The sequence below is a fragment of the Calidris pugnax genome, unplaced genomic scaffold, assembly GCF_001431845.1.
Source record: "Calidris pugnax isolate Ruff unplaced genomic scaffold, ASM143184v1 scaffold8, whole genome shotgun sequence".
NCBI classification, from domain to species: Eukaryota; Metazoa; Chordata; class Aves; order Charadriiformes; family Scolopacidae; genus Calidris; species Calidris pugnax.
Genome location: NW_015090830.1, coordinates 21405557 through 21420666, shown reverse-complemented (window position 1 = coordinate 21420666; position 15110 = coordinate 21405557). Strand labels below are relative to the sequence as shown.

Here is a 15110-nt window from a genome sequence, read left to right as displayed (position 1 = left end):
AGTATTTTGAATGTGAAAATCCCAGGTTTCAGATGAACCCAGTTCTACATGGGGGTAGGGGGGGGAAGCCAAGCAGTCATCTTGCACAGTGCTTGAAACACTCCTGTAACATTCTGCCTGTGATTCCTATAATGTTCCTAGAAAGACTCCCATTTACTTAAAACCCTCTCACTTTCTGAAGTTGCACAACTTCTGTCTCATGACATTCCTCCCTAAGGTCTAAAGCCTTTCTGGGGACCCTACTGTCAGAAAAGAATAGTTGCATAGACAGTAATATAATGCAAGCCCAGGCTGCAGCAAGATTATCATCTGTACATGCTTATGTGAAGGAACCTCGTAAGAACTAACTTAAAAGATTTTGCAAGAAGCAGAGATCAAGAAATTAAATATATTCTCCTGACTTCTTTAAAATAGAAATCTTCATTCTAGAAAACATCAACAAAAAAGCAAAAATCCCTTGTTCCAATTCCACGTATTTCTGACCAGTTAAACACAAACCTCAAATAAAGCTCTTACACATTTAGTTGCTGTTTATTTCTGTCAAATGGCTGGTCAGGTTCACTCAGGTAAAAACTGCTACAGTTTAAGAAAATATACACTTGGTGATTCACGATGCAATCTCTTCTTGCAGCTGCTGCAATTCAAATGAAGGCACTAATGCAAGAAAGCTACTGCAGACTTTACCAGATTCTACTCTATACACAAGTACTCTGCTACTAATGGCACAAGACATACTTATACGTAGAGATTGAGTGAAGTTTACGTGTTGTCATAACAAATAACTGCTGAGGATATATCAAAATAGGTCTTCAGACTGCACAAAGTACTTACATTAGATTAGTAGCGTACAAAACAAATACAAACAAAACAGCAACTGACAATGTTCTGTATTTTGTTTATTGGCGTATGCTTTTGTTTTGAACAAGAAAATACTGGATGCTCAAGGAAAAAATCAACTTACTGCAACAGAAACAACTTGCAATAAAAGCAGTACAGTTTCTGCTTAAAGAGTTACACATAAATGCTCTAAAGCATGTGTATGTGAAATACAAAGCATTTGTATTTCACAAATATCACTCAAACACACTAAAACAGCTCAGGCTAAATCATAGGAATCAGTGTCGTGAAAACTCAAACTAATTCTCATGGTATTTGTTTTGGATAGTTTTTCCTTTTTGATTTCTTCACAACACATCCTACAAGATACTGCCAAAACAACAGCTGATTGTACGGCCAATGGTGAAGAACAGCCATAATCCAGCCTTACAAACATTGTTTTACCAAAAAGCATACTGGTTACTTGTGTGAGTTGCTGTAGTGACGTTTTATTTTAGTGCTGAAAATTTAGCAGAACTTACACATGCAACATAAAGCATGCCCATAAAGATCTGCATCAGTACAACCACACCACACACAGAAGTATAAGCTAAGTGCTATCTGCTAAAAGACTAAAGATTTTCTAATCCTAGCTTTCATTTTTTTCTTCTAGATGGCTTACGACTTGCAGTTCTTTTCATTCTTCTTTTTAAAAAAAAAAGCACATATGCTTAGAGGATTTTGCATTTTAAGCATGCACTTCCTCAGCTGTTCTAAAAGCACTAAAGATTGTTTGGATGTAAATGGCATTACTATCATTTGCCCATTGCTAGTAATCATATTTATGAATCAATGAATAAGATAAAGAATGGACAGAAATTCAACACACTGATGATAAAGGCGTTTTCCCCAGAAGTTAATTATCCCTGGGAAAGAAACAGATAAAAAGCCTCTTCTGGTGACAGATTCAAAAAAAAAAAAAAAAACAAACCCAAAACCTGTATTTAAACTAAAATTAAGTGGGCATAACCTGGTACCACGACCAGAAGTACCATTCTCACTCTCCTGGGCCCAGATGCTCACTTCTGCCCAAAGTTCCCCTTCTCTCTTGCTGCCACAGCTACTCATGATGCAATACAAACAGGGGGAACGAACCTGGCCGAAACCCAATTCACTCTTGAGGTCAATTTTTGGAGAATGAGCTACCCAATCAGGTTTGCCATGAAGCTGACACAGTCAGTCACAAACTGGGACAAAGGAAGCAAACTCACTCAGTGTTCAGAGACCTGCTTCTCCTCATGACCAAACAGTCATGGTGTCTTCAAACTACGGTTTACAGTAAGAATTGTAAACATTCAAAAAACATTGCCCTGACAGGAAATGAAGAGATTCATTACAAGAACCTAAAAGCCTAAGACCAAAATTCATGCAGAAATGGATGATCACTTGGTAAATCATACATGCCTAAGCCCTTTCTAACATAAAATAATGGAACCGCATTTTGCTTCTGAAAGCCAGGTAGCCAGTGGATACCCTTGAGAGCCCCTTGGAAAGTGGAACTGGAGTATGCTTAATGCCCAATATGAAATGCCAAAGTCTGCAATTTAAGGTTACACCAAAGCTCCCAGACTCTCAACCAAGAGAGATTATAGATGCCTCTTCACCATTAAAGGACACGCACAGCCAACAGCACAAAGGTATCAGGCTTGTAGTTTTCATAAACAATGAGAGTACCATGCAAGTATATTTAGTTGTGTAAGAGGGAAACCTTAGCTGGTATCTGAAATACAATATTAACTGTGGGGCTGTAAGGCAGATGCATTACCCCTTTACACAAAGCCAGAGCACCTAAATATGTAAAAGACTAGCACAAATGGACTCAGTAAAATGCAGCATAAGACAGGAATCAACATTTGAGAGAGACTGGAAAATCTCATTTGGATATACCAATCTAGCTAAAAGAATGGCCACCATGGTGATCATTTCTGGAAAGTGTGGGGACAGTATAGTGTTGTAACATTTTTAGAAACTGAGGGTATACCTCCCCAAATCACAAGAACAGTTCCACAGGACTTAGCATAACCTTGTTCATTCCCATTCCGAGGCTACCAATGTAGCTTGCTTTAATTAAGCTCCTGTTCTAGAAATTTAGATGAAACTAAAATTAGGGAGTTGTATGCAAAAGGCAACACAAAGCCTATCTCATTCCCTCGGGTACTGTCTTAAGAAATTACAGAACAAAAGCTATGTACATTATTTCTGGTTCTCTGATAGATCAATTTCACATGAGGACTGCCTTAATAGTTTATAAAAGTTTAATTTAAAGCTACAACTATGTGCAGCTTCCCCAATCATATCAGAATTTTTCACAGTATTTCCAACAATACTCTTCTTTAACTGACACATGTATTTATTTATTTTTCAATTAACTCGGGATTTCAATAGAGATGCAGTTAAAATTTATTGTAGTTAATACTCCCCATTCTACCATGCTTTCTAATCACCAGCTTGGTATTGTTCCCCATACCTAGAGCCATTTCTCATCTGCTGCTACCATCTCCAGTTGCTCACATCACTGTCCACAATGTTCCACATGAAGCCAAACAAAACAAATGAAGAGAGTATAAAAGGAGTATGTAAATAGTTACTCAGACTGCAAAAGGAGACATCAAATTAAGGAAGAAAACTGGGGAAATAAAAAGCAACAGAAAATATTTACAGAGCAACATGACAGCAGAAGGTTAGCAATTTTAAGAGGAATTTAGTAACATTTAAGATAATTATTTCACTTATCTGTACTGTAACAGCACATAAAAGATCTTGGGACTCTTCGTGCCACTGTACAAATACCAAACAGTTTTCTTTGAACGGTCTTTCAACCTTATTATTTTTATTAACCTTAATTCTCACTTCCCTTTTTCTGATCTGTCACCATCTCTTGCAGCATGTCCCTATCAGCCCTCACTGAGGTATCAAAACACCAACTTCACTCTTCATATGCTCTGCAGCACCAACCTCCATACCCATTTCTTACTTGCTAGTGAGGCTGCTTTCACGCTTGCTTCAAGGTGTCCATAACTCCTAGAAATTGATCATCATGAACCCCTGCAAAATTAGCTGTAGGGTTACTGAAGGTACTATGCACCTTCATATTCCTACTCAAGACTGTTAACCCCCAAATACATAAAGAATTTAATGACCTAGGTCACCAGTGTGACAAAACCAACGTTCGTCTCACAGACAGCTATGACAAGCCATACTGGAAGCCATGCCATATTGATGCCCTATACTGAAAAAAGCTGTGCTCCTTCAGAAGAGAATAATCTTTGTGATTACCCAGCAAATTTGAGATACGCAAGATCATATTCCAGGAGCAGTGCCATCGACTGCTACAGTGGCACAAAAAAACAAATATCCTGGACTGGGTTTTTAGTAAAAGGTTTTTGATGATTTGAGGCAAGTCATGCTAAGTAGAGCACACAAGCAAGAATGCTGTTAGACTTGCCTATACAACATAGAACATGGACTCAATACTTTAAGCTGAGGTTATAAAAATATATATAGTAAAGGTCATTACCAAAGGGAACCCCAAATAAAAACCATTAAATCATCCATTGACATTTATGAAAGTTGAAAGCTGTACTCGCAGATAGACATCTGAGGTGCCTCAGGTAGTTTAGGATTTATTTTAAACAGTGCTATAAAATATAGCTGTAGTGCTTTCACAGCTAGACTCAGACCTTGAGAATACACGTTTTTGCAACAGAAAAGCATTTTAACTAATTGACCCTATTACATGCTGGTCCTTTATAGATAAGGTCTTCCTGAACTTCATTCCCATTACTAAACACCAAGAAGAAAAAAAAAAATGGTAAAAACATACATGGGGAAGCCAGGTGAACCACAAAAGGCAGTGAGAACAAACAAATAAACCCTATCTGACACAAACTGGTTTCTATAGACCTACTTCCATATCTCTGCGTTAATTTCCTCAGCTGATGTATTACAGAAGAATTTATTAGTGTGAATGCAGCGTAACATTGAATCATAAGAGATTCAACCTGCATCTAGTTAAAGACCTCTTGGACCTAAAAACAGGGTCTATAAGCACACACATCCCATCCAGTGAGGCTCCACGTGTCGAATCCTGATCTTTACTAGCTAAGCTAGATTTTTCTTCGGCTCTGTGCACAGTATTCCCCAACATCCACTCTATCTTATACAATGAACACAATGAACATAGCTCATTATGCAACTAATGTTTCATAAAGTGACACTAAAAAAAGGTCACAAGGCTGAAGCAAGGACAAGGCAGTATGTATTAACTGAAAGAAGTACCTCCCATATTTTTTAGACAGTCTCAGCAGGCAATTTCACAAGTCTTAGCTATGTGCACCTCACAAATAACCATCTAAACTACAAAACCTTGCAACACTTTATTCAAAGGTGTTTTCTACTTTTGTAGGATTGCCCTGAGGGGCTGATTGAATTAGAAACTACTAAAAAGCAACACAAAGAGGTCTAAGGTAAAGTGTCAGAGGAGCTATATAAAATGACATCCACACACACGGACAAGTTTTGAATTCCATCATTTCAAAAAAAGCTAATTTCCAAACTAAGCAGGCAGAAATACATTTCCAGAATAGTCATGTGCATCACTAGCACATCACAGTAAGAACCTCTCATTAACTGCCAGCAGCAGGCCAATTTTAAAAGAATGTTTAAGGAATACAAAAAAAACCCAACACAAAAGGTGTTCCTAAAACTGAGAGCAAAACATTACTTGAAACACTAATTTCTATCACCTTGATTTAAAAATAATTAGGTCTTCATAGCGTGACAAAAGCAACTACACATAGAAGTTTTTCACAGCAAAGCAATCTCCCAGAGATAACTTTTGTAAACAGTTTGTTTTGGATTAACAACTCATAAATGCCCATCCACAGCAGCAGCAGTAGTGAGAAGCCACTCTTTAAAGATATCTCTATACAATACTATATGCAAAATACAAAAGTTTGAATACTGTTTCTGGCTTACAGAAGGCTTACAGAACACTGGGAAAATGAAAGAAAGAAACAGCAACAAAACAGACAAAGAAAAGACAGAGGTACTGAATTTCATTCAAAGAGCAATGACATTTTTCTCCCAAGATTTATTTTCAGAACAGGACATAGGCATCCACAACATGCTTGTATGGTGCCTAGGACAATGACATCCAATCCTGACTGGAACTTCAAACAGAACCACCGTATATACTACAGCATATTGGAAAGAATATTGCTTATGTAGTCCTGCACAGGCAACATAATCAATGTCTCAGGATTAAAACACACCCTCTACTAAAAGCAGTGAAAGATGAAAAGGCATTAAAGTGGTCTAGCAAGGACTTCACTAGCACTTCAGGACTTTCCTAGGTGAGATTCTATCTGCCCCAGTAGACTTAAAAGCACAGTATCACCTACGCTTCAACAGATTGATAATTCAGATGGATTCTGAGAAGCAGCAGCCGCACTTACTCATCAATAAGTTCATTCCATAAAGTGACAAATTCCCAGGAACCTATTCAGGACATACTTTATTCTTATTACTGTTCACCAACAAGTAGCCTTAAGAATAACCTTCTGTTTTAAAATTGATATGACATCCATGAAAAGACTGCACTGAGGAGATAAACTGGTCTGCTGCACACCCTAAAAATTTCCTAAATATTACATGAAAGTCTATAAAGCCATATACTCAAAATCCAACACCTTTAAATGTAAGAACAGGGTCAAACTACAGTCATTCAAACCCCAACTCCTCTGGCAAGAGAAAATGAGAGAATGCTGTTACGGTATTTATTGTGTACACTGATTTGTGGACAATAAATACCACAATCAACTCCCTTAAGAGAACAAAATATCATAGCCCAACTTCTCATGAATAAGGAATTAAACTACATAAAAAGTGGTAAAATATGAAAATAAGTTTTGATACCAAAGACATCTGTTGACTGAAAGAAAGGTGATGTGAGAAAGTATTTCAGGTAATAATTAATTAATAATCCACTCAATGCTTACCCATCTCTTCCCTTACTGACAATTTTAACTTCGAAATAGTATATGCCACAGGCTGCAGGTATAGGATGTGTAGCTCGAACAGAAGCAGCATCTTTTGGAGTTTTTCCATGACCTGAAAAACAATTGCATTCAAAACACAACAAAAACGTATGTTAGATAATTGCAGAAGATGACTCAAAGGTATACAGACCAACTACTCAAAATAGAAGGCTTATGTAATGAGCAAACAATATACAATATTCTAATCAGCATTTTTATGGTAGAATATTTTCTTCTAACATTAAGTTTTCATTGTAGGCACCAGTATTGCAACTAAGCATGCTCTGAGAAGTTCTGGATACACTAATCTAAAAGGTTCTACGATTATTTGAAGGGAAACTAGACAAAAGTTTCACTGCGGGTGAAGTTCTGAGATACACTAATCTCTGCTCTGAGAAGTTCTGGATACACTAATCTAAAAGGTTCTACGATTATTTGAAGGGAAACTAGACAAAAGTTTCACTGCGGGTGAAGTTCTGAGATACACTAATCTCTGCTCTGAGAAGTTCTGGATACACTAATCTAAAAGGTTCTACGATTATTTGAAGGGAAACTAGACAAAAGTTTCACTGCGGTAAGTAACGTAATTGACAAAAGCCAACCTGGGTTTGAAAGAACTGTTATGATTTCTCAAATGCACAGGGCTTACTCATTTTTGTAGACTGAAACACGATATAATGGAGTTTAATCTCTAATGTCCTTCAGTCATTATATAGAATGTCAGTTATTATATAGAACGTACGACTCGCAATTCATTTCCATGTTCTGAATGTTATTTCAGGACGGCATTAAGCGTTACAGCCTGCAGCTGAGCTACTGCAGCTCCTACTCCTTTTTCTTACAAGGCTCGCTATGTATCAGCTCTGCAACACGAATAATGCCCAACACCAGCTCTTGTCTACTCCAGGGGTTTTCAACCTAAACCCAAGAGCCACTTGCACGCCACTAAGACTAACTCTTCTGAATGCGTCACCCTCTTCATAGCCCTTTGTTCTGAAGGCAACTTGGAAGCAGGCTTTTGGCTGGATGACTTGTTTTAGCAGCAACCTGTTCAAGCAAGCTCAGTAATTTCATCCAGGCACACTAAAATCCCTCCATTGCTGAGTGAAAGTCACACACAGGGTCACAGGACATAGTTCAAAAAAAAAAAAAAGAAAAAAAGAAAAAAAGAGAGACCACAAGGTGGGAACCATATTGGATCGTGACAAGAGGGCATTTCAATAAGACGGCAACCAGGAACAGACTGTCATTGCCATAATTCCCAGAGATCCCATACCCACTCTATCTATGTGGATCTGGGGCATGATGGAAAGAGATGACTGTTTTGAGTGTGCTGTACAAATCACTTGGCTGCAGCACTCCAGTCCAGCTGTCATCTCTGGTTCAGAACATGGAGATCTACTGCACCTACACAGCAATTGATCTGCATACGCCAAAAAAAGAAAAAAAAATACACTCCTTCCACTAGCATTAACACCGGAATCATTGCTCAGGCACAGATTAATCAGGTCTCATGTGCAGCAAGGCAGGTCAAACAACAAGGAAGAAGCTGCAGAAGAGGACAGCACAGCCAGCCAGAAAGATCAGACACAGCTGACCTACACTACTGAACCTCTAACCACAGAGCCCTCTACTGTAAATGTTGATAAAGCTACAAACACTTATCTGCCTGCAGAGCTGGCACCAACCCTCTCTTACCAAATGGCATATGCTCAGCCAAGGAGAACTCTCCATTTCACTGTGGCCACATTTGCATCCAAAGCTTTGCTAGCACAGCACAACACACTGAGATTAGGTTTAACCTACGTAGTTTTTCAGACATGACTAGTTCACCTCAGTGTGTTACTACCTTAAGGCAACTAACTAGCCAACTATCTTACTTTTCTGGGTGCAAATGCATTGCTGACTACAATACATTATTACTAAACATTTTATATAAGGATCCTTTGATCACCTCACAGGTTTTACAATATTAAGCTTATTACCTAACTTCTGCATGTTGTTTTCAAAAGTCTCACATGAGGAAAAACAGTAATTTACTCCTCCATACACAAGACAGCATGCATGTTTTATTGTTCACCACTTTCAAGTTATTTCCTCAGGCTGTGTCAACCAAGGTAATAACCAAGTACATAACCTTAGAGCTTCCATATGTTTGCTTGGGTTTCAAGTGCTGGTAGTTCACTATTTAGCTACTATTAATTAGATTATCATTCCTAAGTATGCAGACATCCTTCAGCTAAAAGGCACCCAAAACTTTATGGCCAGAACATTAAACTCCTGAGAGATCCCTTAAATTCAGATAGCTCTGATTAAATGATGCATTAGTTGGAGAGGGGAGCGGGAGGAAGGAAAGATACTGTCTTTTTAAATGTCCTTAGGTTTTTACTTTAAAATAGACTGCAAAGAAGTTCCCTTGGTTACTCTATGCACTTGATAATCTGTGTAGTTTCAGTCTGAGTCAGCCTCCTTATTTGGACAAGTCTTCCACATAGAAAACTAAAGTAGTAGGAACTAGCCAAATATTATTGAAAATGTACATCTATCACCCAGCAGACTTTGTTTCGTGAAATCACAAACTAAGTGTTTGGAAACAATACCAATTTAAGGTATTCTTAGCACCTCTTCCTTAAACAAGTCCCCTTCTCTCACCCCCTCCTCAATTCAGGCAGCTATTTGTGAGAACATACCATGGACCAGATTGATTAGCTGATCGAGCTTTAAGAAACCTACCAGATTTTTTTAAGCAGCAGATCAGTTCCCTGATCCCCTTCACAACCCAGCCACACACAGCTGTCACACTGCAAAGAAGAGGTCGACACAGGGGCAGAAGTAACAGGATACCTTACCAGTATTGCCAAACTCTTCATGTGGTGAAGCAACATGCTTGGGGAAGTCAGTGCCCAAAAGTACTTGCATCCCATTAAAACAGAAGACACCCTAAATTTAGAACTGCTGTCCTTTTAATATAATCTCCTACGAATCCCCTTCTACTACTTGAGTATGCTGCTTTTATTTGTAGTTACATACAGTTACTATTTCTAACAGCAAGTTCGCCAGAGACAAGCAGTTAACTACTTTCAAATATTCCAAATACCTCTACATTGTCTCAACATGCTAGTTGAGACTTCCAGTACTACCAAGCCATGTTGGATTACACGGGGAGTCAACAGATACTAGTTATCAGCCAGCTTCCAAACAAGAAAGAGGCTCTTTACAGAGCAGGCAGTTGAACTGCAAAATTTCTTACCAAAGGATATTATAATGCTACTGTTTTAAGTGGACGCTGGATAAGCTTCTACAGCAGAAATTAACTGAGAAACCGCCTTCAGCTCAGGATGTCCTTCAGCTTAAAATGGCTGGAAACCAAGAGGGGAAAACACAGATACACCATGTATGCCCAACGTGTTTTTAGATTTTTCCATAGGCACTCACTCATGGCCACTGTCACTGATGGGACACCAAGCTGAGTGGCCCGTTAAGTCTGACATTATATAGTGCTGCCATTCTTTGGCAACCTGATTCCCCACTTCCTTGCTTGTCAATAAAAGGAACCCAGTTCTGAACTTCTCAATTGGAGGTTCCAAGTGCCCGAAGGAGAGGATATGAATACTCCCCTATGTTCTTCTCCAGGCTTCTTCCATGGTTGCAAGCTACAGCTAAAGTATTTAAAAGAATACCTGTGAAGTATGTATTATTTAACACTAAAAATTAACCATTTTCAGCATTAAGAAGAGAATTCTGCTAACAGATGCACTGGGGCAAAGAACGGAAAACAGGTGTACGAAGCTTGAACTTTACACTGCAAATCGGATCATAGGTAAGTTCAATTACCAGAATTGGTTTTGACTGGGCTTTCATTAAAAGTGTTTAACAACTATGAGCTGAAAACACTCAAGGAATAAAGCTTTATTTTATTTTTTAAGCAGTCACTGACACCAATGAGTTTTACTAAAAGTAGTATCATCAGCCCTTCAGCAAAAAAATGGAAATTAATCTAAATTTAAATTCCACCTACTTGAAAAAAGCCAACTCAAATAAAACCACATTTGAAAAAGTCATTTCAGCTTTCAAAAATACCATCTTTGAACTTAGATCTAAGTGTGTAATGCATATGCACCAAATAGTCCAAAGAAAGTCTATAGGAGTGTGTACCTAGACAAAACTAAGTGTGTTTATACAGTTTAAATCCTTAAATGAAGTTTACATAAGCTGAACTGCAGTTATTTCCAACAGGTGGTCCAATGACTTGCTCACACTGCCAAAAATAAAATAATCAAGGCCTAATCTTCTGCTGAATTCATTAGGAAAGTTTCACTGAGACAATAAAAAAAAAAAAAAAAGTGCAAATTACTGATTTTACTTCAACTTTTTTCCCCAATTTAAAAAACCAAGACATCTCAGAGCTACAAAGGTGTCCAAAACAGGCACACTGTACTGTACTGAATGTACTTTGAGTGTTTTCTGTCAGAAAAACTGACACCATCCTCGTGCCACCGAGTGACAACACACAACTATTCCTATAGAGCCCTATGCTGCTTGTTAGAAAAACTGGGATGCACAGTTTGCACAGAAAAATAAAATCATTTTGGCTTTCTTTTTTGGGGGTTTTGTTTTTGTTTATTTCAGTTTGGCACTAGAGACAGTTCAAAGGCAACTGTATTGTAAATAAATGTCTGGCAAAGATTTCCTGGCCTGTGATACATTAGAAAAAGTTCACGCAATGGCAGCTTACTCAAAATTGCGTAACTTTCCTCAGCTTTTTTTGGATAATTGTCACAAGACCAACTAAAGTGAAGTTACTATAGGACTTTCCATGATCTTACCAGTAATGATTTAGTCTGTTTACCTAATTCTGTATATAGTTTCTTTCATGGTTACAATCTGCATTGAGCCTATATTTTCATCTCCTTATAGTACACAGCATAGATTATTATCTACTGCAAACTGAACTTGTCTGTCTAGTGGAACGTTCATATTACATACAGCTTTTATGAAATCCCTGTTTTCAACAAGATTCATGTGTTAATCCTGAGTATTTCAGAAATAGATAGGAATATTTTTAAAGATGTCTTACCTTAATAGTTATATATTTTGTGCAGTAATTGCTTTCCATGTAGCATATACTTGTCTGAACCTTTATGCTCTCTTTACCACCTAAATACATCTCAGAGCTGTTAATATCACAATTGAGATGACATAATTTTTTTTCTGATACTGGTTTTCATGTCTCCCTTACATAAGATATAGATATACCACACAGGCACACCACGAACAACAGTCACTAAGTGTCAGCTTTCTATCAGCTTGCACAGCTAACTGGCAGCAACACAGAAATGTATGTCTGTCCATCTGAAAAACAAAAATACTCCTGGGTATAGTCTTTAATATATTACAGCATCACCGATGCCAATGTATACGTATTTCATATTCAGATTTTGACAAAGCTTCCTAACCAAGAGTCAGAATTTTTAAAAGTATAACAGAATACCTCACCATGGAAAGAAATTAGCCTGTTGTGGTAAACAACACAGCAGTCAATGCATCTGCTCTTCAACCACCTCCTCCCATTTATGTTTTCCTTTTCTTTTTTAAGTAACACTATGATTCTGAGAGATAACAGAAAAGAACACTGACCCTCACGTTTTTCTGGCCTCCAACAAAATTTAAAGAGTGTTATCCTGATGCAAGAATGTGCTCATTTCTTTACACCTCCACCACTTGATCAGTGCCTGGTTTTGTGGCAATTCTGATTTTTAAGCACGCTCTAGGATGCTTGCAAAAAGCTTAAGGTACAAGTGCAGTACACAAAGCACCACAGCTGCAATGGACAGAAAGAGACATCTACTGCAGCTCATGTTTCCATACAAGTTGTCCATTGGTATGCAAGAAAATGAAAGGAATCTTCAAAATTACAGACAGAGGACCATCATTCCTCTCACAAACCAATGAAACAAAAATATCACTGTTCACAATACACCAGCACATTAAAAGCCAGTTATATGAAAAAAAAAGACTCGAAGGCTCTTGCTCTAATTGTTCCCCTGCAACCATTTTTTCCAGAGGCAAGTATCTCCAATACATCCAGGGTGGAAGGAAAGCACTGATGTTACCACTTTCTGGATCCCATCAGTCACAGACAGGAGGAAATTACTCCAAAAAAACAGTTCTATAGCCAGAAATCCACAGAGGCAGCAGAGAAAGCTGAAGTGCACAATGTACCTATGCTACATTAGTAATAATTGCTTTTGATTACTGGCTTCCTTGGACAGATCTGACTTCTCTCCCTTCCCTGAGTATTTTGGTCAAGAATACAAGAGATCTTTATCCATGTCCAATGTGCAATTCAGATTTCCTTTCAACAAAAACATCCACATTTCCACAGCTACTTTGATAGCTTCAGAAGCACTGAAAGGCCAATACTCCACAAGAAGATACTCTGAATGCTTTGAGACCCCTGTGCGCAACTGATTTGTAGGAACAACATTTTACAGTGGTAAGCACACTCTTACTTGCTATTTTCCCTTGTTCTCCTCACCGAACCTCCTCATTTTCTTCCCTTTTATTGTATTCTTAAGGCTGAAGGATCCAGGAGGGAGGAAAGGCAGATGTTTTAGAGGGCTTTTCCCCCATTCTCGGGTAGGAATGCCAGGATACCATTCATTTCTTAGCCCAGTTAGCTACTCCAGGTGCCAGGCTGGTAACATATACATGGGGCTGCCCTAATAGCCACCTTCATTAAATTACCAGGAAGAAAAGATGGGCCACTTGAGAGGCCATTCACTCGCATTTAGAAGAAAAGTGTATACATGTTATATTGGCACCTCCCCTATTCACAGTCCTCTGGGCTAATGTAGGAACTCTTCAACCTTCATCACTTACTATTATTTAACAGGTAGAGAATCCACAGTACTTCCTATGTTACCTGTACTTCAGAAACATGCTGAGCCTTCCATAATTTCTTTTGAGGTAATGAATTTCTTTTATTAACACTAGGGCAAAGGAGAGAAGCTAGGAAAAACAGGCAGGGACAGCACAGAGAAAGCTTGAAAATATACTTCTACAATTACACTGAACAGGGAGGTTCCATCTCTAAATTCCAGTTCATGAGCAAAAAAGATTTGGTCAAAGAAAAACAAACCAGCAGGACTTGATGGCCATAAAGCTATGATCATCTTATAAGAAAAAAAACAACCTCAGTCTGCCACCACTAAGCACCAGAAAATACAAAATGCTTCTAAAAATACAAGGTCATAAAACACTGAACAAAAGCCAGGAAATTCAGAGTCGAGTATTAAATAACATGTCCTTAAATCACTCAGTGCCTCCCAGAAACCTGCTCTATAGTCATCAACCTCCTTCATTACCTTTGTATGGTGCATTAAACTTAGCATTTTTAACAGAGTATTTTGTATGTAATAATAAAGCCTCTATTTAAAAAAAAAAAAAGTCTCTGAGAGTACATTTAATCCTTTCATGGCAGCCAAATCCTGCCATGTGTTTGTGTTGCCGTTTTCCTCCTCCGATTAAACAGTAACATGTTTATCGAGATTTCACTTGAATTTCTCCACTGTAAACTCAGAAAGGATAATTGCAAGGTTGTTTTTTTTCCCCTCCCATTACGTTCCTTTGACTACAGGCTGACAAAAGATCCAGTTCTTCACAGCCAACTCAGAAGTGGTTTTGAATCCACAACACTTCTACTTTAGGACGTGGGCCTAGAACACCAGATGTGTCTGTGTTTTTTCAGGTCAGAGTGTACGCTTACGTTTCCAGGTTTTATGACATTTCATAACAATCAACACAAGTTTTTCTTCTATTGCCTCCTGCTGATTTATACACACGCTCACTGTGATTTTTTTTTACCTTTTCTTGGAAAACCAGTAACCGTGCCATGTCTATGCAGAAAGTTGCAGTCACCTTTATTAACGTAAGCCCTATTGTCATTTCTTCCCTCAGACGGCTCTGTGGTCTGCACGACAGTTAGGCAAGCCCTATGAGCAGTGACTTTAATTCCATTTTTTCACAGTTAAAAATAAACCGTGTTTTTCTCTCTGTGCTTTCCCCTCCCGTCATTTCCGCGTTTAATAGCTTAACGCTCGCTGCTCTTAACTCCGTTTAACCCTTGCCGTTCTCGAAGTGGGGGGGGGGAACAATAACAAAAAAGAAAAAAAAAAACAAACTTTTTTCCCCCCC

General features: G+C 38.3%; 1 protein-coding gene across 1 annotated transcript in view; it reads right to left on the bottom strand.

Annotated features, from left to right (window-relative positions):
* Window positions 1-15110, bottom strand: part of RANBP9 (RAN binding protein 9) — a 53676-nt gene that overhangs the window by 24024 nt on the left and 14542 nt on the right. The window contains exon 6 of the mRNA XM_014940783.1: window positions 6876-6987. Coding sequence (XP_014796269.1) covers window positions 6876-6987 — 112 coding nt within the window. The remainder of the gene's footprint in view (window positions 1-6875; window positions 6988-15110) is intronic.